The sequence below is a fragment of the Panthera uncia genome (genome assembly GCF_023721935.1).
Source record: "Panthera uncia isolate 11264 chromosome B3 unlocalized genomic scaffold, Puncia_PCG_1.0 HiC_scaffold_1, whole genome shotgun sequence".
Classification (NCBI taxonomy): Eukaryota; Metazoa; Chordata; class Mammalia; order Carnivora; family Felidae; genus Panthera; species Panthera uncia.
The window spans coordinates 64,725,020-64,750,371 of record NW_026057582.1 but is presented as its reverse complement, the minus strand read 5'-3'; the positions used below and the strand labels follow the sequence as shown (position 1 = coordinate 64,750,371).

At 34.3% G+C, this 25,352-nt stretch overlaps 1 protein-coding gene across 3 annotated transcripts in view; it reads right to left on the bottom strand.

Annotated features, from left to right (window-relative positions):
• Positions 1-25,352, bottom strand: part of HEATR5A (HEAT repeat containing 5A) — a 122,040-nt gene that overhangs the window by 69,110 nt on the left and 27,578 nt on the right. For all 3 annotated transcript variants that reach the window (XM_049612937.1, XM_049612938.1, XM_049612939.1), the window contains exons 7-16: positions 23,259-23,419; positions 21,849-22,104; positions 21,078-21,233; positions 19,238-19,488; positions 16,976-17,087; positions 12,946-13,098; positions 11,591-11,690; positions 8,398-8,507; positions 3,631-3,794; positions 3,360-3,535 (exon numbers count right to left, since the gene is read on the bottom strand). In XM_049612937.1, the coding sequence (XP_049468894.1) occupies positions 3,360-3,535; positions 3,631-3,794; positions 8,398-8,507; positions 11,591-11,690; positions 12,946-13,098; positions 16,976-17,087; positions 19,238-19,488; positions 21,078-21,233; positions 21,849-22,104; positions 23,259-23,419 (1,639 nt within the window). The remainder of the gene's footprint in view (positions 1-3,359; positions 3,536-3,630; positions 3,795-8,397; positions 8,508-11,590; positions 11,691-12,945; positions 13,099-16,975; positions 17,088-19,237; positions 19,489-21,077; positions 21,234-21,848; positions 22,105-23,258; positions 23,420-25,352) is intronic.

Genomic DNA, 25,352 nt, shown 5'->3' with positions numbered 1-25,352 from the left:
AAATCCTATAGTCAAAATAGAGAAAACCAACTGACTTAAAGACAACTTAATTTCTACATGCATAAATAGAATATGAAAAATGTATTTCTAATCTTAGGGCAATCTCTTGTTATAAAAATTTCTTTTAAGCTGTTTAAACACAAAGCTAACCTCAATGACAACAAAATGCTTTGAAATATTCAGCTGTTGGTTGTCAAATATAGTAGTACTTTGATTAAAAACATTTTTTTTCTCTAGAAATGTAAATATACAGCCAAAAGAAAAAGGGTGCGCATTTTTAACAAGTGTCCTATCTGGACAACAGGAAATTAGAAACTTAACTTTCTTATTTAAGTAGTTTCTCTCCACTGGTCCTCTAATGACACCCAATGGTGACTGCTAATGGATGCTTATGACCCACTTTTTATATCTGGGATCCTGCTAGACCACTTCCTTTAAAAATCTCCAAAGTACTGCCTCCTATTTTTTTTTTTTTGATGTTTATTTATTTTGAGAGAGAGAGAGAGAGAGAGGAAGAGAGAGAGGGGGAGACAGAGGATCTGAAGCAGGCTCTGTGCTGACAGCAGAGAGCCTAATGCAGGGCTCAAACTTATGAACTGTGAGATCATGACCTGAGCTGAAGTCGGATGCTTAACCAACTGAGTCACCCAGGCAACCCTGCCTACCATTTTTATTCAGTTAGACTCTAAACACAGTATGTTTTGCTTTTACCAGGTCTCAATATTTTTATTAAACAAAACCTCCCCTCATTAAATATATATTCATTCTATATACTATTTTAGTCCAGGTGAGGTTAAAGAAACTTAGTATAAAGTTAATTAAATTTTAAACAGAAGTGAAAAGCCATTTTCCTAAACTGCAAATGGGCAATAACTCTTAAAAAAAAAACAAACAAAAAAAACCAACCCAAAACCCAAAAAACAACTTCTCTGAGAGTAATATAATCAATTTTTTACTTTTGTTAAAATTTTTTTTAAATGTTTATTTATTCTTGGCGGGGGGGGGGGGGGGGGGGGGGTTGGAGCAGAGAGAGGGAGACACAGAATCAGAAGCAGGCTCCAGGCTCTGAGCTGTCAGCACAGAGCCTGATGTGGGGCTCGAACTCACGAACCACAAGATCATGACCTGGGCCGAAGTCAGATGCTTAACTAACTGAGCCACATGACTAAGCTTGGTGGGGAGCAACCATGCACCCTATAAAATCAATTTTTTAAAAGGAAAGTTTGGAAGATGTATATTCTTTTCTTTTTTACTTTTTGTCTTAGATCTATCAAAAAGAGTTAGTGGAGCCATTTAAGAACATGCTTAATTTAAATATTTTACCTACAAGTTTCATCACTGCAATTACTACTGTAATAACCCAAATTAATTATTTTAAATTGTACGCTCTACAACACGGTATAGATACAGACTAGTTCAACTCCCATCCTCTCTATCAATTCTTTGAATATTCCAGACTACTGTGATTTTCCTCTCATCTTTTAGTGCTATGACATTCATTTATAATTTAGTCATTAAGTTGTCTAAATACCATAAGTTTATGGTTACAGTATATACAGGGAGCTATAGGCTATAAATAAATTTGGGAAAAACACCATGTTTTGAAATTTAAGTTCTGGAAAGACATCTCAAAGTGTGTGTGTGTGTCTATCTTATGATACTGAGGAAATACCACCATCATTTTCAATAAAATGACATGAGACTATTAAAACTGAACATAAAGTTTATTCACTTTTCAATCCCCTGAAAGTAAAGTATCTAAAGACCTGTTTCAAAAATGTGTTGTCAGGGTCACAAAGTTTGTAGAACATGTGACTCTTGATCTTGGGGTCATGAGTTCAAGCCCCATATTGGGCCTAAAGCTTACTTTAAAAAGAAAACAAACAAACAAAACCCAAAAATGTGTTGCTGATAAGACTCAAATATTTTTGTGAATGTTCGTCAAAGAGAGTAAATTCTCTACCTAATTGGTATTCTCTGGAAGACATAACTAGATAAAAATGATACAAAAGCTATGATCTAGTTACATGTATTATTTTTAGTTTAGCATGCCAGAAGCAGAGAGGAAGAAAGAGAGGGTGAGAGGCAGTGGAGTGAGGGAGAGAGGGAGAGAGAAAGAGAGCAAAGGGAAGGAAGGAGAGAATATGAATAAATGAGGATACTTATTAATTTGTAAATTGTTAAACAGCATAGCCTATAGGAGAAATTCACATCACATTTAGTATCTCACAGAATTTCCTGAATACTAGATACAAGTAGTGTTTTTTGATCTCCATGAAAGGTATTACTTCAGTTATCAAAAGAAACTGTCATTCTCAATAAGAAACCATTTATTAGCCTGTGGTATTTCAAAACTGAAGTTTACTTTGAGTGGACAGAAATCTACCAAACTGAAGACTAATCAATTTTAATCTAATTTTTGAAATCCACAAAACTATAATGGCTCCAGAAAACCTCCAAGGTAAGAAAGCCTATGAGACCTAATCTAAGCAGAAAATCAGTGTTCTTTTTCGTAACAATAACTCAATAAATCAAAACTTTTTTTATTTTTTTAAATAAAAAAAACCTTTTAAAGTTTATTTATTTATTTTTGAGAGGGAGAGAGCACACATGAGCAGGGAAGGGGCAGAGAGAGAGTGAGAGGAAGAATCCAAAACAGGCTCCATGCAGATAGCACCATGCAGGGCTCAATCTCATGAACCATGTGATCATGAACCAAGCCAAAACCAAGAGTCAGACACTTAATCAAATGAGCCACCCAAGTGCCCCTAAATCAAAATTCTGGTATCAATGAGTTTTTTAATTTGTATTTTCATTTGTATTGTGGGTGAAGTATTATATCACAACAGAGCTTAGCAGTTTTCAGTTTAATTGAATTTAATTTATTGACTTAATACTTATTAGGTATTAGCCAGGTGAATCACTAAACAAGAGCCTTTATCTCACTTTTACTTGTCATCTATAAGAAATCTTTTATAGTGGGGTGCCTGGGTGGCTCAGTGGTTAAATGTCAGACTCTTGATTTTGGCTCACGTCATGATCTCACAGTTCATGGTATTGAGCCCTGTGTCCCGCTCTGCTCTGGCAGCACAGAACCTGTATAGGATTCTCTCTCTCTCTCTCTCTCTCTCTCCTTCTCTCTCTGCCCCTCCCCTGGTCACGGGTACATGCACATGCATGACTCTCTTTCACAAACATTAAAAAAAATCTTTTATACTAATGAGAACTTCTGACAATATTTTTCTTACGCACCAGTTCTGTTACACATTCACTGAACCAATTACCAACTCTTAAATATTATATTTCAGGGTAAGGGAACAATTTAATTCAGGATAAGTGAACTACTAAAGATGGTTTACCTTTGAGCTTCTCCCACATGAGCACATACAACTCCAAAGAGCTTGACTGCAGAGCTAATAACTGATAGTACTGGAGGTAGGGGCTTAGGCACTGAATCTCCCAATACATCTTTCTCATAAATAGCATAAGGGTCATACTCCAAACTTCCACAAGCAATACCATTACCAAGCAGCAGCTAAAAACAAACAAACAAACAAAAATATATATAAAAAATTAAAATGACTGTTCACAGAATGAATCAACCCAAGAGTCAATGGAAAATCACTATACCTGTTCTTCAATAAATCTATGGTCAGTTTCTTGTAGCAAAGGACTTAATATCACAAGATCATCCCTATGACAGAGGGGTGGAAGTAAAAATGCAGATGCTGCCACCTGTATATCAGAGGCAGTCAAGTCAGCAGCCAGCTCTTTGAGGATGGCACAAAGGTTTCCTGTTGAGTTAGAGAAATCAGCAATTAGCAATTTAGTAAAAGCAGTTAACCAATTAGAGTACAGGGTTAAAAAAAAAAACAAGCAGAACTTTAATCTATACATCAGCCAACTTTAATCTATCATAGCCAAAGATGACGTATATCATCCTTGAAAAATGCCCTACAAACAAATGGCTCAACTATGTGTTACTGGTCACAAGGCTAAGAATACATACTGAAAAGACATCTCAAAGTATGTGTGTATATACCTTGTGATGCTGAATAAATACTACCATCATTTTAAATAAAGTGACATGAAGTACAAAAATAGAATTAAAAAAGATGAATATAAAAGCAGATAAATTACATTTGTTTAAAAAAAAAAACACAGCCTAAAAAGCAGATAAATTACATTTGTTTAAAAAAAAAACACAGCCTAAAAAAAATTTATGAACATTAGACACATTTTCATTATGGAAAATTTCAAACATATACAAAAGCAGACATAATAGTATTATGATACCCATCCCCACCATCTCAGCATCTTGACCAGCTGGATCAATTTTGCTTCACCTATACCTCCATCTACTATCTCACCACCTCTCATATTATTCTGAAGCAAATCCTAAAAGGATTTCATTTCATCTATAAATATTTCCTTGTATATCACTGAAAGTTAAGGACATTTTAAACAATCCTATTATAATATCATAGTTCTTTTTAATGTTTTAAAAACCACTAAACATCAAATATTCACTCAGTATTCAAATTTTCAATTGTCATAAATGCCTGTTTTTGTTTGCTTTTGTTTGAATCAAGGTCTAAGTAAAGCCTATATGTTTTAACTAATTGATACACCTTAAGTCTCATTCAATCTAAAGGTTTTCTCTCTACCTTCCCCAACCCCCGTAATTTATTTGAAGAAATGAGGTTATTTGTTCTGAACAAGTTTCTACAGTCTGAGTTTTTGTGATTATGCCCCCCAGTGCAGCTTAATGTGTTCCTATATTGTCTGTATTGTTTTGTAAATTAATAATTTGGAACTTGAATCCAGAAAGGATTCATTTTATTTGTGTTTTGGGGGTCAACCTAGTTCACAGGTGGCATTGCAATCTTCTCTAAGACATGAGACAGTATATGGTTGTCTCTCCTATATGTACATTTTGATAAATTTGTCCATTATCACATTAACCTAATTACCATTTCAAACGTATTTACAACTAAATGTGGAAATAGTTTCTCTATTTCTCACTTATGTTTTTAAAGATTTTTTTATTTTTAAGTAATCTCTACACCAAACATCAAAGTCAAACTTAGAATCTAGAGATCAAGAGTCACACACTCCACGGACTGAGCCAGCCAGTCCCCTCCATTTCTCATTTAAAGTGACAGCTCACCTAAAGGTCCCTAAACAAAGTACACTTAAGGATGATTCCATTTTCTTTTATATTTTTTTCAAAGTTTATTTTTATTTATTTTGAAGAGAGAGAGAGATAGAGAGCACTCAAGTTGGAGAGAGGGGCAGAGAGAGAGAGCGAGAGAGAGCGAGAGAGAGCGAGAGAGAGCGAGAGAGAGCAAGAGAGAGAGAGAGAGAGACAGAGAGAGAGAGAGAGTGAGCGAGCATGCAAGAGAATCCCAAGCAGGCTCTGGGCTATCAGCACAGAGACAGATGTGGGGCTCGATCTCACAACCATGAGATCATTACCTGAGTAGAGATCAAGAGTCAGACACTTAACCAACTGAACCACCCAGGCACCCCAAGGATGATTCCATTTTAAAATGCGGATATGCTTTTTTAATAGACATACATCACTGACTTTGTGATGCTAATGAGGAGCAATATCTAGTGTAGAGAATATTAAAATACTTGAAAGGGGATCCATAACAATACTAAATAGGAAATAAAAACTAAGAACCCAATTTTTACTAGACAAGCCTCAGAAAACTAAGTCACTCTCGTGAGAAAAATCTGCATCTGCTGAACAACCACAAAGAAAAGTCATATAAATTCTTAAATAAGTCCCATGTAACAAAAACAATTTCCTACTATGTCTTGTAAACTTACCTTCTGACAACCCACTGTACCAAGTGATATCATTAGAACTTTAAGCTTCTGTTTTGTGGGGCGACCAGGTGGCTCAGTTGGTTAAGCAAATGCTCTTGATCTCAGCTCAGGTCACGATCTCGCAGTTCCTAGGAGCTCTACACTGGGCACTGTGCAGTCTGTTTGGGATTCTCTCTCTGCCCCTTTCTCTCTCTGCTCCTCCCCTGCTCATGCTCTGTCTCTCAAAATAAATAAAATCTTAATAAATAAACTTCTGTTTTGTTTCTTGCTATATTTTCTGAGATAATTAGATATATACTTTAAAGACTACTACTTCCTCTTGTGTTAAATATTTAGAAATTACTATAGGTTATTATTGTATGATGAGCCATTATTTTAAGTGTCAATTGATATTTTAATGGTAAAGTTCTGATTGTTATGCTCCATGCACATTTATCTATTAAAAAGAGTACCATTTAAAAAAAAAAAAGTCTTTAAGGAAAAAATTCTTAATTTTATTTCTATAATTTTAAAGATAGAAAAAAGATAGCGAAGAAATGGCAAATTACTATTTTTGGTTGAAACATAAAACTATTAATACCACCATATTTTCATTTTTCTATTAACTAATTTCTTCTTTAAGTCATGTTAGAAAAATAGATACACTTGAAACTGATAAAGAGGGTAAATTCAGATTCTATTTTTCAAGAAGTTTAGAGTAATTTCCAACTTTGTCTTCCTATGAACACTCTGTAACTAATTTAAAATCTATACATGTGTATATCTGTTATTTCTTTAGGAATTCTGACTGCATTCTCAAACTCCAATTCTGAGAAAAAAAGCACAAGACTTTGTTCTTCTCTTTAAGTCCTTATGGGGCAGACTTATATTATCATCATTAGAAGATACACTGCAGATCTTAAATTGACATTTTGGTATTCATAGATATTTAATCAAGACTGAAAAATAAGTCAATTTCTGTCATCTGTAGTTTGAAACTAAACTCCAAAATATGGTAAAATTGATATGTCTAAAGGGAATTGCTTTTGCCAGAAGTTGACAACTATCTGGTATGGAACATAGAAATTATCCCTAGGGCTTTTATTAGATATCTAGGAGGTAAATACTTTTATGTAGTAAGAGATAGCACACAATGAGACAGACTTATCATTAAGCCTTGACTGTTAAGTCTTTTGTAGGTTACTTATAAACAGTATACAGCACAGCATGAAGCATATCTATAATCTTGATTCCATTATTTACTGCATATATGTTCTTGAGTTGGTTTTTTTATAAACTTGCTGTAACTTTATCTGTCTAATGAGGAAAATGTAACTAGCTCATTGTATTATGCTAAGATAAATGAAGTAAATAATATATACAATCTCTACCACAGTGTCTGCCCTACAGAAATGATTCTTTTGATACAGTCCTTGGGAAATGACAATGTACCCATCTTTTTCCAGTTCTTCTTATACTAAATGATTACTTTATCATCAAATATTTTGCTAGGTACATTTGTGAACCAGGAAGAGAGGCAGTGGGAACAATACCATTCACACAATAATAAAGGCCAAAACAGAAATTGCAAGTTATAGGTTTGAACTAATGTGGTATCTATTATACTGCATTTATTTGCAGAATAAGGATATAAGCCAATAAAAGTATTTTTACAGGAAGCAGATTTGAAGTCATAATCAACTTAATTATTAAGACTCTTAAAACAAGCATCTTGAGTATTTTGCAGTAGCAATATATTTTCTTAAAACTGTGCTTTAGATTTACAAGAAAGCTTTTAGGACTATTTTAAAATAGGGGCAAGTTTATTTTATGAATCATAGTATGCCAGTAATCTAAAGTTGTATTTGAACCCAATAAAGGCAAAACCTATACCCTAAACATTATAAAATCAATCATATCTTCGTAGTTCAGTATTTTTGTAAATGTTTATTTATTTTTGAGAGAGAGCACAAGTGGGGCAGGGGCACAGAGAGAGGGAGACAGAGAATCTGTCTTCTACAAGTGGGCTCTGTGCGGACAGCAGCGAGCTGGATCTGGGGCTCGAACTTGGAAAGCACGAGTTCATGACCTAAGACAAAGTTGGATGCTTAACCACTGAGCCACCCAGGTGTCCCTTGGTAGTTGAGTATTAAATTTCTATCTGGGCAGAGTGAAGAATAGAATAGTGGAACATAATATGTACAGCAGAAAATCACTATAGAAGGAAACTAGGAATGGCCAAATGTCTAGTAGACTTACATTATATATTCTGTACCAAAGACCAGAGTAGAATCAAGACCAATCTTTGTGACTCATTCTCTTCCACACAGTGGAACTAGGGTCTTTTTTTCCCAGAGGAGAAAAGAAAGAGATTAAAAAATAGGCTTAAAAAAATTTTTTTTATTTACTATATAATGGTGAACACAATGGCTAAGATTGAACTCCCTAAACCTCCTAGAAGTAAGACACTAAATAAATGCCATATCATTCATTCATTCATTCATTCATTCATTCATTCAGGTATTACTTTCCAAGCACTGTCCTGGCCACAAACAAAACATTTTGGTTTAAAGCACATACCTTCATAGGTTTCAGGAGGTAATAAAATCAATAATTCATAAAGCCTCTGTCTATAAACTAATGATGGTGTTTTCAAAGGACTTCCATATGCTTTTAGCACTGAAGAAAGCCTTAAAGTAAAAGAAAAAGTGTATTTTAAGTACATAAGTTATACAACATATAAACACCGAACAGGCTGACATACAAATGCAAAATAGCTACACATATTATTAGTAAACACGAGTGCTCCTTTTATGTTTCTTTCTTTCCTTTTTTTTAAAGTTTATTTTGAGAGAGAGAGAGCACACACAAGGGAGGGGGAGGGGGGGAAGGGAGAGAGAGGGAGAGAGGGAGGGAGAGAGGGAGGGAGGGAGGGAGGGAGAGAGGGAGAGAGGGAGAGAGGGAGGGAGGGAGGGAGAGAGGGAGAGAGAGAGGGAGGGAGAGAGGGAGGGAGAGAGGGAGAGAGACAGACAGACAGACAGACAGAGAGAATTTCCAGCAGGCTCCAAGCCACCCAGTGCAGAGCCTGATGTGGGGTTTGAACTCATGAATTGTCAGATCATGACCTGAGTTGATACTAGGAGTCAGACACTTCACTGACTGAGCCACCCAGTTGCCCCTTATTTAGCTTTAAATGGTAGTAATCTAGTTAACACATGTGGGGAAAGAGAGACTATAAATAAGTATTATAAATGGAAAAATCCAGAAGAATCTAAAAATAAATGTTTAATACAGGAGAGTTTAGCAAGGTGGCTGGATATAATCTTAATTACATTTTTATATAATAGCAATAAAGAAATTATACATACATACACTCTCCCACTACCACATACTTAATTGATAACTGCAATGAAAAATATAAAGTATCTGGGAATAAATTTTTAAAAAGACTATTTGTAAATTAGTGAAGTAGAGGAAATATACAGACCTAAGTACTTTCTCAATTTGTTTAAGAAAAATAACAAAAGGGGTCTGTATGTTTTAACTTAAGAGAGGAAGCAATCATTTATGCAACAAAAAAACTTACTATATTTTACCACCTAATAAAATACTATTTTAAAAAAATTCTTGGGGTGCCTGGTTGGCTTTAGAACATGTGACTGTTGATCTTGGGGTCGTGAGTTCAAGCCCCACATTGGGTGTAGAGCTTGCTTGCTTACTTACTTACTAAAACAAACAAGCAAAAAGACATATAAGACTTTCATAGAAAACAATTATAATTTGTAGAGGACCTCAATAATAGGAAATGTGTTTGATTATTGTAAAAATACCAATTATCTTCAAATTTATCAATAGACTCAATGTAATTCCAATTAAATTTCAACAGGCTACCATCAGAAGTGTTAAGAAGGGTCAAATTATGCCTAAAGATGAATAAGGCCAACAAGCTTGCTTTAACAGATACTAAAATTTACTAGATAATGTGGTATTGGCTCAGAAAAGGGCAAACACACCAGTGGAACAAAACAGAGAACATGGAAACAGACCATGTATACAGGAATACAATACATGACAGATGAATGGCAACTGCTGGAGCTAGTGTGGATTCTTTAGTAAAGAATGGGACCATCTGTTATCCATATTAAAAAGTAAAATGAAATTGGATCCCTACCTCACTCCAAACACAAAAATCAATTCCACATGGATTAAAGACTTAAATGAAATGTGAAAGACAAAACCTTAAATATTTTAGAAATATAAGAAAGTAATTTTATAAATCTGAAGATTTTTTAAACCAAAAGACAGAAAGTACTAACCAAAAAGTAAAAGATTGATAAATCTGACAGTTAATGTCTGTTCATCAAAAAACTATTTTACCTAAAAATAAAAGACATGCATGAATACAGATTTCCTAGAAGGGGACATACTAAGGAATAATAAATATATAAAATGACAAATAATTAGGAACCAGATATAGAAATTAAAATCATAATGAGATACCAACTTATATCTACTGGAAAGCTAGAAATGATGTCTGAGTAAATGTTAGTGAAGAACTGGAGCAAAGGATACTCACATATACTATTGGCATAAATATACAAGAATTCTGGAAAATATGTAATTTGGATATTTCACTGACAGAATTAGGATAAGTTATATATTCACACAATTAAATATTATATAACAATCAAAATGAATGAACAAACTTACTCATAGACGAAGTTGAGAAACATGATGAGTAAAAAAAGTTAAGTCTCAGAAACAGTATACTATATGCCTGATCAAAACCAAGCAAAACTAAACTAAACACTGTTTAGGGAAGCATATATATGTGATATACTTTCTGAAAGTGCAAAGGAATGACAACTATAAAATTCAGGATAGTGATTACCTCTGAAGTAAAGAGTAAAGAATGGTGTTAGAAAGGAAGTCACAGATAACTTCAATAGTATTGCTAATGTTCCAGTTTAAGTGTAGCTAACACTGGCCCATCATCTGTTTTTGTAAATTAAGTTTTACTGGAACACAGCCACATTCACTCATTTATAGGTTATCTAGGACAGCTTTTGAGCTACAACAGGGTTGAGTAGATGCAACAGAGACTGTATGGCCTGCAAAGCCTATAATGTTTATAATCTGGCCCTTTACAGCAAACATTTGCTAATCCTTCCTCAGGTTGTGTTGGATTCACAGTGTTCATTTTATCATTATGCTTTGTAAGCCAGACCTTAAATGTATTTTTGTGTAATACACTAAATTTTATATCATTAAATACTTTCTGGAAAAACTTTCTTTAAACTATACATTATATTAATTTGGAAATTACAAGTGCTCTTGACATATATTGGATTTTCTTTATGTTTTCTTATATGTTTAAGTCGAATGTATGAAAAATAAAAACAACAAAAAACTAAAACTGTTAACAAGCATCTGGTTCTTATGAACACAGAATAGCACTAACAAACCAATAAAATGCATACCTGAAAAGGTTAACAGGCTTAATATTTAATTTCTTGGTTAAATCTTACTGTTTGGAAGATACAATATCCACCAAGTAACTTTCCTTCCCTTTTAATATGTATTTTTCTTTCAAGATCCTAGCCTAAAAAAAAAAAATCACGTAACTAAATGTTTGCCTTCCACTGCAAAAGGAAAATCATTCACCAACCATACAAACTTGGCCTTATTAATGTACTAAACAGCTATTAACACAATCCCACAGTAACTGACTGCTATTAAAAAATTTTATCATATCTAAATAGCAGATCCTTACTGAGTTAGCAAATCCACAGCACAAGGAAGTGGTGGAAGAAGATGCTGAATTACTTCCCCAGTAAGGAGATCACCACAGTGGGAAACAAAACTCTTGACAGCTGAAAAACAGAACAGATTTTTATTTGGCAGAATGTAATGAACCATGAAAAAAAGCATTCAATTATGGTACAGTATTCTGAATTTTTATTAGAGGAATAAAGAAATGTGCTAAAAACAAAAAATTCTTGAAACTCTAGTACAAAGAGGAAGCTAGAGTCTTTTACCTCTAATCAAGCTGGAAAAAAAACCAAAAAACAAAAAAACCCAAAAGCCAAAAAACAAAAACAAACAAACAAACAAAACAGTTCCTAGAATCACTGAAGGAGACCAAAAACCAAGTTAACAAAATGCTGCTTTCCTGGGGTTTACTCAGCTTCTGAGCTAAATTAGCTTAGAACCTCAAGTTTGCCAGTTCTACACTAATTCTGCAAAACTATGATGACATTTGAGTCAACAGTGCTGGGTTCTAATAGGTGTTACCTGAAACACAAGTTTTCAGAAGGAGTTACTTCATATGTAGAATAAAATGAATATTTTAAAGTTAGACTGAGTTTCAAGATGAATTTAAAAACGGTCTTCATTTTTTAAGGGTAAAAATGCCATGAATAAACAAACAAAACCAAAGTCAATGTTTCCATGTCTTTCCAGAAATACTTTCTTCCTTAGTTCAAATATTCATGGTAGATGCTATTTTTATTTTTATTTTTTTTTATTTTTTCTTTTTATTTTTTATTTTTTTTATTTTTTTCTTTATTTTATTTTTGGGACAGAGAGAGACAGAGCATGAACGGGGGAGGGGCAGAGAGAGAGGGAGACACAGAATCGGAAACAGGCTCCAGGCTCCGAGCCATCAGCCCAGAGCCTGACGCAGGGCTCGAACTCACGGACCGCGAGATCGTGACCTAGCTGAAGTCGGACTCTTAACCGACTGCGCCACCCAGGCGCCCCTGTAGATGCTATTTTTAAATGGTTCATATACTATGGGAGGGTACAACTTTCATATACAAAAAACTAAATGGAAACTGTACTTAATTAAATCCAATCCTAGTATTTCTAAAAAGAGGAATGAATGCCTACTAAAGACAAAGCAATCTTGACAGTCCTCAGTTGGATTACATCTAAGAAAACATGCATTATCCTAAGTATCAGAGCTCTAACTTTGGTTTATCGTACATTTGTTATAATCACTAATTATATACAATTACAAAAATATCCTAAGTAGATATTTCCACCATTAAAGATATAAACACATGAAAAGTTAAAGAGTGGGAAAAAGCCAAAGGAAAGGGAGAAAGCAAACCAAACTTGACCTACCACAGAGCGCACCAGCTCGTCCTTCCAAGGTTACCTGCCATGTAAATGAATCTCCTCGGCTCTTTTCTGTTTCTAGATCTTTAGGAGACACTGGAAAGACACACTTCCACAACAGCAGAACTCGAGCAAGGTGATGACTGACAACTGCAGGACCTGTAATTTATTTAACTTGTCACTTATAAAAAAACCCAAAGCGTTAATCTTTAAATTCAATTAATAAGCAGGCACTTCTCTCTTCAAATAAATGTATTTTAATCCACTACTGCAATTTGCCCCTTTTCTTAACTTCTGTTTCCAATAAATGTGCTACTTCTGAAAGAATTGCTATCTAAAGTACTGTGGATTACAGAGAGAAGAAACAAGGAACAGTAGAGTATGGGCTCTATGGTCAGCTCTTTTACTAGTGCTGTGACCTGTAGATTTGGTTTTTTAACTATGAAATGAAGGTAACACTACCTACATTACTTGTCTCCGAGGGTTTGTCAGATCTAAATGATAGAGCACACTTCACAGTACTTTGAAGAACTGTACTGTATCGTGTAAATCCAAGGTGCTACTGTCTGGGTAACAAATAACAGTGTATACTGAGAGTAATGCTAATTTTTGAAAGCAACTTGTTCCAGGCCAAAAATCAGACGTGATATATCTGATAGGACTTTAAAAAAAAAAAAAACAAAAAACTTCAGGTCAGTAACATTTATGAAATGAGAGATCATAAATAAACTCAGTCATGAAAGGCAACGTACAATGATATCATCTTACTTGATAGCGTCAAATTAAGAAAAAAGAAAAACTAGTTAGTACAAAAAAACAAACTCACAGCTTTTCTCCCAAAGTTATTTTCTTTAAAATTACGAGTTATCTTAAAGTATCTTATAAGTATTCCTTTTTTATTATTCCCATGTTGTGCACTGTATGTTTTTCCTCTGTAGTAAGGCAGCATAACCTAGAACTAGTAACAATGGGCTCTAGAAAACCACCAGGTTAATACCCTGGTCCATCCAACTTACTAGCTGTGTAAACTTGGGTAAGTTAACCTTTTTGTGCCTCAATTTCCTCATCTATAAATGGAGTAATAATTGCATTTATTTCAATGGACCCTTTCTGAGGCTTATATGAGCTTATATATCAAATAGTGTTTGACTCATGATAACCATTTATATGATGTTTGACATTAAGCAATTATCATTCAAAATTTGCATATGAAGAGATGAGCTAAAGGCAAAATGACAGGGCAACTGCAAGCCAATCTTTTTTTATGCTTTTGATTTATAGTAGATTAAAATAGAATTAATTTCTTCATTTTTCTTCTGACCTTTTTGGGAAGAAGCCATATGCTAACTTCTACAGCGTAATTCAAAACAAGCATAATTCTTTACTCTTTGCTCATTGCTTTCTTTGATGAAGTAGTACTAAAAAAAACCCCAAGCATTGTAATAAAAAAGGAAATCAGAATAAGGCCATTAAGAGTAAGTAACCATAAGGTTTTTGTGTGTGAATACATGTATGTGCACACACACATTCACATATACTAGGCTGTGAGAAAAGAGGAAATTCTGAAGGGAAAATTTAGTCAGATACAAAAAAAAAGTGTAGAGTCACTGAAAATACCCACAGTTGACAAGTTTCATATATATTTGTCATTACATCCTTAAGATATCTCACTAATTCAGTAGTGAACAGTGCCTGTTTCCTACAATGTCATTTCAGAGACATATATGAATTAACTTAATAAAAATGAGTACATAGTAATTACAAAGAGAATACATAAACAAGAGTGAGTTTATTCACACCAAGAATAATGTACCTAGCAAAAACTACACACTTTATCATTCACAGATCTATAAGCCATGTAGATGTCTACAGGTGAATCCAAGTTACTTCAGGTGGTATCAGATAAAGTGGAAAGTGTAACAAAAAAAGTTTTAAAAATGCTGTAGTTTACATCTGAGGAACTGATTTGAATGTGGTCTATTTGAGCTTACATTAGTTCAGAATAGTGAATATATTTACAGTGATGGAAACTGTTAATGGTAAAGGAAATGCTGAAAATGTAAAAAAGGTGTTAAAACTTCAAGGCAAAAATTAATGAAGCACTCAGATGGTCTACATACCATTTCCCACAAAAAAGAATCAACACTCCTTGGAAAATGGTTGCAAGCCTGGAGCAGAAAATGTAATGTAAAAGCTGGGACATCTTGTTATGCCAAACGTAAACATGTTATCAAAGAATACCAGGTTCATGTCAAAAGGATACATGAACCAGCTTGAAGGGGCTTTCACTGACAATTTGAGGATCAAAAGGAATAATGACTGCAATGGATTGAAACACATATATAAAAATCTATGAGTTCATAATGATACTTAAGAGTAAAAACCTCACTGACACCTTTGACAGCTGCTAGGTTATTAGCAATATATTCTAAAAATTGATAATAAAGGTAAATAATAATACATAAAACAAGAGATTAAAGCCCAAGAAAACACAGTAATTAAAAATATCAATTTAAAATTTTAATCCTTTTTTGTATGTTGACTATGATTATGCAGTAAAATATGATGTACTAATCTCTTTAAAAGAGAAGGGATTTCTTGTAGTCGTCTTCCAATGGAATTACTTTGTTCTGAAAAGTTTTGTTCATTGAAATATTGCACTTATTAAGTAGTTTATTTTCTCCTTTAATAAACCAAAATCATCAATATGGCAGGCAAGAAACACCCAGTAAAAAGCAAATAAAAGTTTTACCACATTATCCCCATCACGTGGTGAAATGATGACCTATGCCAGGGGCCTAATTTTCTGTAATGGGTTAGACAGTAAACATTTTTGGCTTTGCAAACCACGTAGTCTCTGGCAATAACTTAATTCAGCTACTGTAGTGCTTAAAGGCCACAGACAATATATACGATAATGGTTGCGCTCTAATAAAACTTTATGTACACTGAAAACTGACTTTCATGTAATTCTCATGATCACAAAATATTTTTTTTAACCATTAAAAACGTAAAAACTCTTCTTAGCTCGCAGGTTGTATAAAACAGAGGGCAAGTCAAATTTGGCCCATAGGCTGAACCCTGATACAGTCCAATAAATCTCTTTAATCATCAAGAACATTATTTAAAATGGTTCGTCAATTATGATTGCTTAATTTAATTTAATTTAAATTAAATTAAAGTAAAATTTTTTTAGGGAGTATTCCTTTTTTTTTTTTTTTTAAGTTTATTCATTTATTTTGAGAGACAGAAAAAGAGAGAAAGAATCCCAAACAAGCCCCGTGCTGAGAGCTTAGAGCCTGACACATGGCTCAAACTCATGAATCCATGAGATGATGACCAGACCTGAAACCAAGAGTCAGATACAACCGACTGAGCTATCCAGGTACTCTAATTTAAGCTCCTTTTAGATCTTATTACTTCAGAGATGTCAAAATGATTTATTGGTTAAATCCAGCCAGTTTTATATCTTGGCAACAAATGTTATTATAAAAGAGAGATTTAAAATGCAACTTTAAAAAAGTAATAAAATTGATTTTCAAAGTTATAGGATGCAAATACAAAAGTCATGACCATAAAATACTTGCTGATTTTTAATAAATATAATGAACCCTATCCCCTTCAATTATCTTATTAGTGTTACCAATTCTCAAAACAATTACAGAATTGGATTTACAGTCTATGGTATGGTTTCTTGCCAACCCTCACATTGTGGAAATTTTTTTCCCCTGAAGATGGATGTGAATGATTTTTGGAAAAGTCAGAGTCATTCAGAGTTAAGCCTGAACTGACTTATCCTAATAAGGCTCATAAATTGGTCTTGAAGAGAATTTCAAATAAGGAGATCTGAAAACATTTTGAGGAATGGAATAAATATATGGCTTCCTAAGGTGACTGCCAGAAGAAAAATGTTTGTGTAGATACTTAAATTCTGGGATATATTAAAAATTAGTCTCCTCAAATCATACAATACTTTACATTCAGAAAACATAGAGTACGTCATAATTATGTAAACCTTCCACAAGACTGTCATTACCTAATGTCATCAGAGCAGCAATCAACAACCATCCAGCCTGTGTGCGCTGGGCTGAAAGACGACTGTTTTGAGCAGCTGAACACAGCAAATCCTCTGCTAATGTCATAATAATCTATTTACATGGAGAAGAACAAGGTAAAAAAAAAAAGCATATCAATTTATAGGTTAATGACAAATGACAGCAACTAACAATCTCTTGAAAAATTAACCCTTCATGACAAATGAAAGTGAAAAAGTACTGTCAATCATGTAGACTATACCACAGGACAACATCATAGAGAAAACTATAAAAACTGTTAAATTTTAAGGTTAAATACTGGCATATTAGGTTGTATACAGCAACCCTATAATTCTTTGTAGAGCACATATGATGACATTGTACAACTGTTCAAGTTAAGGTATATTAGAATTTGTGTTAATTTTAGTTTTAAGCAATTACCTTAAATCTGTAATTACCAGAAAAAGTTTCATCATAGGCATCTGTCTTTTTAAAAATTTGCATACTATTTTGATATCTGAGTGGCTGAAAATCTTTCCAGAGGCAATATACTACAGAGGTTAAAAGTACTCAAAATAGTCTCGCATTGAAGTGAGTTTCACAGTAGAGTGGGATTCATAAAAATGTTTTATTTTAAAAGTCTATGAAATTGGCAGTACTGTAAAACAAAGGAGGAAAACCCAGATATTTCATATTTATGGATAATGCATACTTATATAGTACAAAGGCCAATGTTGAGGCATCTATTATCTGAGAAAACATCTCTGTTACCAAACACCTCTAGAAAAGCAGCAAGTATTATGAGCTGGCATATAAATTTTATAAACAGGAAGGCTAGTATATTTTAAAACTAACCAAAAGAATAAAAATATAAATAAAGCAAACCAATCAACTTACTACTAACTTAGGACTACTTGCAGCCTATATAACCAATGGGTAACACTCAATAAGAACAAGAATGAACCAATCCTTTCTGCCTAAACTAGTAAAATCTGAGGATATTAAATTTAATTAAATACATGCAATGGCAATTCTTTGCTTAGTAAGATACATATGTTAGTTTCAAATATAACTAAAATAATAAAAGAATGAATTTAAATGAATATCACGTCCCAAAGTTGCCAATCACCATACTCAAATGGTACTGGCAATCCTCAAAATAGTTTTAGAACCTCTGAAGTAACGGTATGTTCTTTTGTAAAGCCTAAACGGCAAATATAATACTAATGACATAAGAGTGACAGTGAGAAAGCAAGCAACAATGGTGATTTATTTCTAAAAAAATACTCATACGTGTGTAAGCCCTAGATTAAAAAGGCTTTCACTGTCAAACAACATTCTCTGATAACTTATAATTCCTAGTTATTCAAACCACTGTTACTGCGCACACATTATCCCATCTTAGGTCAGCAGGAGACCCTTAAGTTACCTTCTATATTCTTTTAAAATGAACACAGTAGTCTTTGATGACTTCCTTGTTCTCTGGCATGACAAGATATTTGAGGTTTATATTGTGCATTTCCTACCCCAGATCTGGAACAAGCTGTTCCTTCATGTAGCCCTGATTCCTTTTTGCTAAAATGGGTTTTGAGCCATAATCTGAGCACTGGGGGTTTTCCTTGCTACCAGGTTGTCAATGCTTTTAGGTCCTGTCACTGGACAGAGTGAGGATTTAAGTATTTTTGAAAAGAAAAAAATTATCAGGGAACAGTAATATTTTCCATTCAAATTTAACATAGGGGGCTTTTACTTCCTTGATTTTACAGCTGCAACTCTCTTTTTTTAAATATGGAAAATCTTGATTCCTAAGAACATTAACTATTTTCAAAATACTACTAATTTTAAAATACTATTACCAACAATACTATAACTATAGCCTACAAAATTACTTTAAAAAGTTTAAGATTTGTCCTTTACAATGCGATTTTATTTTATTATATTTTTTACATGCAATCTTAAATGCACTTCTATGGCAGAGCTAAATATATAGCAAAACAAAGCCTTCAGGAACAAATTCTGTTACTAAAGGAAGATATTTCCAATAAAAAGCACAGAAAGCACTCCTGTTTAAGAGTGGGTAAAATATTTTTTACTATCCCTTCATTTTTCACAGCAATTATTCGATAATATTTAAAAATTAAGTAGGTTAGCTGACTGCTCAGAAATTTGTCCTACATGGCTTTGACTGGGTGATACACAAGACGATGATGTTTTTAGCAAAAACTGGCAATGTCATTATCATATGTGGAGAATGAAACCATTACCTTGCCCTTTCCATGAGGAATTCCTAAAGGACAATGTTTCACTGCTCCCAACAAAGCTGCCACAGCAAAACTAAAGCCAGTCACTGCTTCAGGTGAAGACTTAAGTACAGTAAGCCGTTCCAGGCAACGGTCTAAAAGAGGTGTTAGGTAAGAAGGTAATGCCACAGCAATGCAGTGTAAACACCAAGCTGCCGCTAGTCGAACAGAAATGCTAGGATGCACAATAACTGAAATGACACTGTCAAGAATGCCTGGAAGGACAGGAAAAAAAGACTTAGCTCTACAGATAAATTCACTTAGCCAAAAAAAGTCAAAAGAATAAGCAGCCACATGGATATAAAATATATTACCTTTATCAAAAGTCAAACCAGAATAGAAAAAAGACAACATAGTTATAATTTTTATTTGTAATTACTTCTACTACTATGTCTCATGAAAACTGGTTTAAATTAAAACACAAAATAAAAATTTTATTTCCTAAATAAGCCAATGTTCTGCTTTTTGATCTTGAGATCACTATTCATTTGGTATTGGAATAAAAATTATCAATAAATAACAAAAACACCTTGAAAAGAAATGTCACATTATGCTCCATCCTCCTCGTTTTAAAAAATCTCTTTTGGCACATTTATCTACATAATTAGTACACTTCCTATATGCCATATCACTCTTACCTGAGAATAAAATGTTAAATAAAACAGGCTTTGCTAGGTCCTCAGTAGTCTAGTAACCAATTATGAAGACAGTGGAGTACCACTACTAGTTAAGAATAAAAGTCTGTATTTGCTGTAATTCAACATACTACTTCACTGAAACATGTAACAATTCACGTTGACTACTACTTCAATAATATGGGATAAGAGCTTACAAACTAAACATAATGTAAACTTCAGTCAGCAGGAAAAACATATCACAAAGGACAAAAGCCATCCAAAGTGAGTTTTAAAAATGATTAAATAAAAGACCACATATTCTTATGATTTCATTTATATGAAATGTCCAGAATAGGCAAATCCATAGAGATAGGAGGTAGATTAGTGCTTATCAGGGGCTGGGAGAAGGGAAATGGGGAGGGACTGCTAATGGGTATAGGACTTCTTAGCGTGATGAAAACATTCAGAAATTAGTGGTGGTAGTTATACAACTCTGTGAATATACCAAAACCACTGAATTGTATACTTCAAAAGGGTGAAATTTTGGTATGTGAATTATCTCTCAAAGTGATTAATTTTCTTAAAAAAATTTTTTTTGGCGTTTTTATTCATTTTTGAGAGACAGAACACTAGTGGGGTTGAGGGCAGAAAGAGAGGGAGACACAGAATCTGAAGCAGGCTCCAGGCTCTGAGCTGTCAGCACAGAGCCCAATGCGGGGCTCAAACTTATGAACCACAAGATCATGACCTGAGCTGAAGTAGGACGCTTAACGACTGAGCCACCCAGGTGCCCCTCAAAGTGATTAGTTTTCCAAGAGAGTAAGAAAATGGAGACTGCTTGAAAGGAACTTTGAGGAAGTGAATTACTTGTATCATACAAGTTTTCACTGTAGATGAGAGACAAGAATTGAGGTTTGCTTCTTTTTTCCATGTTATTTTAAGTATCTCCAGAAAGGGAAACTAAGGGGGTGAGTTAGAGAAAAACCTTTAATTATAAAAGAAAAAGCTGAAGTATATACTTATTTTTTTTAATTTTGATTATATACACTTCATAAAACATCTCTAACAAATCTATAATGGAATCTATAATAAATGAGCTATATGAGGGAGACTCTCTTCCCTGGAAAAAAGTTGTCTAGAGTAAAAGTAAACACAAGGTATACAGATGAGTCACAAACAACACGTACCTGAACTTGAATCTTGCAGCAAAGGTGCAGCTGTGGTGCCAAGACTGTATGTGAGATTTCCAAGTTCTTGTAGAGCACACACCAGCATATGCTGGCTGGCTGTTACATCTGTGGAGCCAAGCCGGGTCTCCACATTACTGTCACTCATCACAGCATCTGACAGAAGCAGAAGAACTAACTATGCATCAATGTTTTATTAAAATATATTGTAGGGGGTGGGTGTTAGGAGCACAAAATATAAAGGTAAAAATGAATACTTCCACTCTTCATATATGAAACCCTTAAGGCAGTTAACTGAAATACTAAAATGGGGACATGCATTAATTGAGAAAGAAATGAACCGATATAACCAATTTAGTTCAAGCAACCTGACCATCAGCCCTTAATTACTCTTACAGCAAGTCGCACTGAAAGGGAGAATTCATGGAAAACTAAAAAATATTCCAATTTTATTGGTATACGAGATAAACAGAGTGGACTTAAAATAGTACAGGAACTGACATGGATTGTTTCAAAACACTGTTATCAACTTCTAGGGGAAGACTATGAATTCTGAGGAACTATTATCACCAGCCTTTAAGACTTAACATATATATGACAGTTCTTACCAAGTGAGATACTTTATACCTCATCTATGTATTGACAACTTTGCCCTAAAACAAATGACTTCTATTACAAAAGTGTTTTTTGTATTAATGTAGCCAGTCTAGCTTTTCTGAAAGGACAATTCCTTTAGAGCTGTTAAAACAGAATGTTGTAGTAGATCCATACCCATAACTTTCTTTAACTTCCAGATAGCCTGGCAAATATCCTTGGCAGCAGCAATTTGAGCTTTTTCTCCAAGAAGGCCTCCTATAGTAGCTCGGAGGATAAATGAAACACAACGGCGACCGCAGACAGCGTCAGTCTGAGTTTGGGTGGCTTTAGGGTGCGACTGTGACACAAGACTTAGAATATGGGAAAGAAAGGCAGCAAAATTTTTCTCTAGCCATGTTCCTCCTAGTGTTGAAACAAATACCACATAAGCCTAAAAAAGAAAAGAGTTTTATCTTCAAAATAAAATAATTTCAATTCTATATTAATATTTTCTCTTCTACTAAATATACATAAGTTATTGTTTCTTTTTACTCTTTCCACATTTTTTGTTTATTTATTAAGCCAAATATGAAGTACACAGTCTTTCAACTGGGATTTCATTTATGCTGCATTTTTATTTGGTCAGACTGTGCAAAGTTGCAGGATAGTGAGCAGAGCCAGCCAATACGCAGGATGTGCCTCTGGCTACTCTGAACAAATTCAAGCTCTTTAAGATTCTGAACAAGAAAAGCCAAATCAAACATGAACACATTATAAGAATTAAATATATTCCAACACCCTAACTCTAAGGGAATTTAGGTCCAGAAATGTGAAAGGAAACTTTACAGTGATGAATCACTGCTCTTTACTTGCATGAATGTTAATGGCTGGTCTTACTCCAGAGATACAAAGACAGTAGATTTCTTATGTAATCTGTTCTTTTAGAAATACTCAGTTTACAATTATACTGGGATACCTTACATTCTCAAGAACTCTAACATCTGTATACAGTATAAAACAATGAGAACATATGTGAATTAACAACATTCACTTTGAACCATAAGGGCATTTAGAACACAAGATAATTCAGAGACCTCTGTGTTGTTTTATTCTAAGATACTTTTCCTAGGTTTAATTTAGATTATATGCTATGATTTTTACTTAGGAGTTGAAACCACATAAAATGGAAATACAATTATTACCCATACTGAGTGATACATACCTAACGTGTACCTTATATCTGAAATGTAAAAGCACACAAAAGCACAATGGAAAACATGTTAAACTACAAGACACATGAAAGCATAAGGCCTAGAAACAAACAAATGTTGTTTGTATTTCAAAGGAAATAAAAATTTCTATTAGGAACTAAAGACACATTGTGAGTAATAGCCTATTTCATTGGCTTTTAGGTAACTACGGTTCTCTTACTTGTAATGTAGCTTTTAAAGAGTGTTGTAGCCTTACCATGTCTATTTTATAAATATGAGAGCATAAGTGATGACCCTGCACAGTATCATTTACGCCTGGAATATGCAGATACTAATATCTTCATTAGAGAGGCCAGTGAGCATTACACGTAGATAACTGATATGTGACTCTAACCTGAGTAACTCCAACTCGAACATCCCTACTGACTGAACTGGTTCCTTTCAGCATATCTCCACTGGCTCGAAGAAATCCTGAACTCCCACGGAGAAACCCTGTTCCTAGTAATTCCAGAACTTCCTCCAGAGATACTCTGCGCATGCTTTGACGTGAGGCTGCTATAACAAAGAATAAAACATGTGATTCGTACTTTACAGACTAAAATTTTAATGCATGACCCTGATTTGTATGATCTTGGTTAACATGTTAACTGTAACAAAAATAAACTAAAAATCTAAACAAAATGCAGAACTGACAGGACATTACATGCGTTAACACACAAAGTTATACAAGGGTTCAGAGGTCAAATCATAACAGATTCTGAAGTATCATGTCAATGACATCTTAAACACTAAGCCACTTTGAGATTATGCCCTACTACCCTCTTTTCCACAAAGAAGTTAAAAGGCTAACCATCCTCTATAATAAAAAACATAAACTCCCCTCATTTTCCAAAAATTCTTTTGAAATGTTACATGTTAAATGTTACATGTTAACCAACATGTCCTATTTTTTAAAAATTTTCAACTGCAGGCACAACTTTTTTATCCTCAGTCTGTAGAGAAATCAAAGCTAAATATTACTAATTTGCTCAGTTGGCCCTTAGGCTATAGTAATTAAGAGATTAATTAAGGCAGAATGTTTACTTTCAAGTTTGTCTGCAGTTTGACATAGGTGAATTTCTACCTGTGAATATCTAGGGAATAAGAGCTCTCAGAAAAAAAAAAAAAAAAAAAAAAAGAACCCATTTTTTCCCTTTCATTCTTCTGAATAACGATGGTCATGAGCTCTGACACCATTATTGGCTCAAGTCATACACAGTGGGGAAATAAACTTCCATTAATCAAAGTTATGAACAAAAAATCTACTCCTTAGGCTAAGGAGGAAGTAACTATCTGAAACAAATGGAAATCTATATTGGCATTTGGGAGAAAAACATTAGTGAACAGTATAAAATCCATGTCCTCATGGATCATAAATCCTAGGAAGGAAAGAATAATGAACATAATAAATGACCAAATATATAGTATACTGGGCAGTAATTAAAGCCATGCAAAAAAATAGAGCAGCTCAGGAACACTGGGGGGGAAGTGTGTGTTTTGGTTTTTGTTTGTTTGTTTTATTTATTTTGAGAAAGAGGAGAGAGAGAGAGAGACAGAGACAGAGGGAGAGAACGAACATGTGGGAGAAGCAGAGAGGGAGAGAAAGAATCCCAAGCTGGCTCTGCATTGTCAGCACAAAGCCCAATGTGGGACTTGAACAAACATGAGATTACAACCTGAGCCAAAATCAAGAGTTGGTCACTTAAATGACTGAGCCACCCAGGTGCCCCAAATGCTTGTGAGTTTTAAATAGGGCAGTCAAGGGGTGCCTGGCTGGCTCAGTCGGTTAGGCGTCTGACTTCAGCTCAGGTCATGATCTCACAGTCTGTGAGTTCAAGCCCTGCCTCAGGCTCTGTGCTGACAGCAAAGAGCCTGGAGGCTGCTTCAGATTCTGTGTCTCCCCCTCTCTCTGCCCCTCCCCTGCTCATGCTCTGTCTCTGTCTCAAAAATAAAAACATTTTAAAAAATTTAAAAAAATAAATAGGGTAGTCAAGGTAGGAATTCATTGGAAAGGTGACATCTAAACATTGTTTGAGGACAGTGAGGGAATCAGGTATGCAGATATATGGAGAAAAAGTGTTCTAGGCAGAGCAAATAGGTAGGGCAAAAAGGCCTTTCAGAAGGATATGATGCCCAGTGGGTTCAAGTAGAGTTATATGAACAGAGCAGTGGAGGAATCTAGTATGAGACAGGCCAGAGTATAAGGATGGGGAGAGAGAAGACATTGAACCTCGTAGATCATTATTATAAGGATGTGAGTGAAGTGAGTGGGTCTAATGATGGACCTTAAGCAGAGCAGTGATATAATCTGTCACTTTGCTTCTGTGCTGAGACAAGAAAACCCACTAGAAGCAACTCAGTAATGCAAGCAAGAGACGATGATGGCTTAGATCAAAGTGGTTGCAGAAGAGTGAAGTTGGATATACATACGTATGTATTTTTAAGTTTT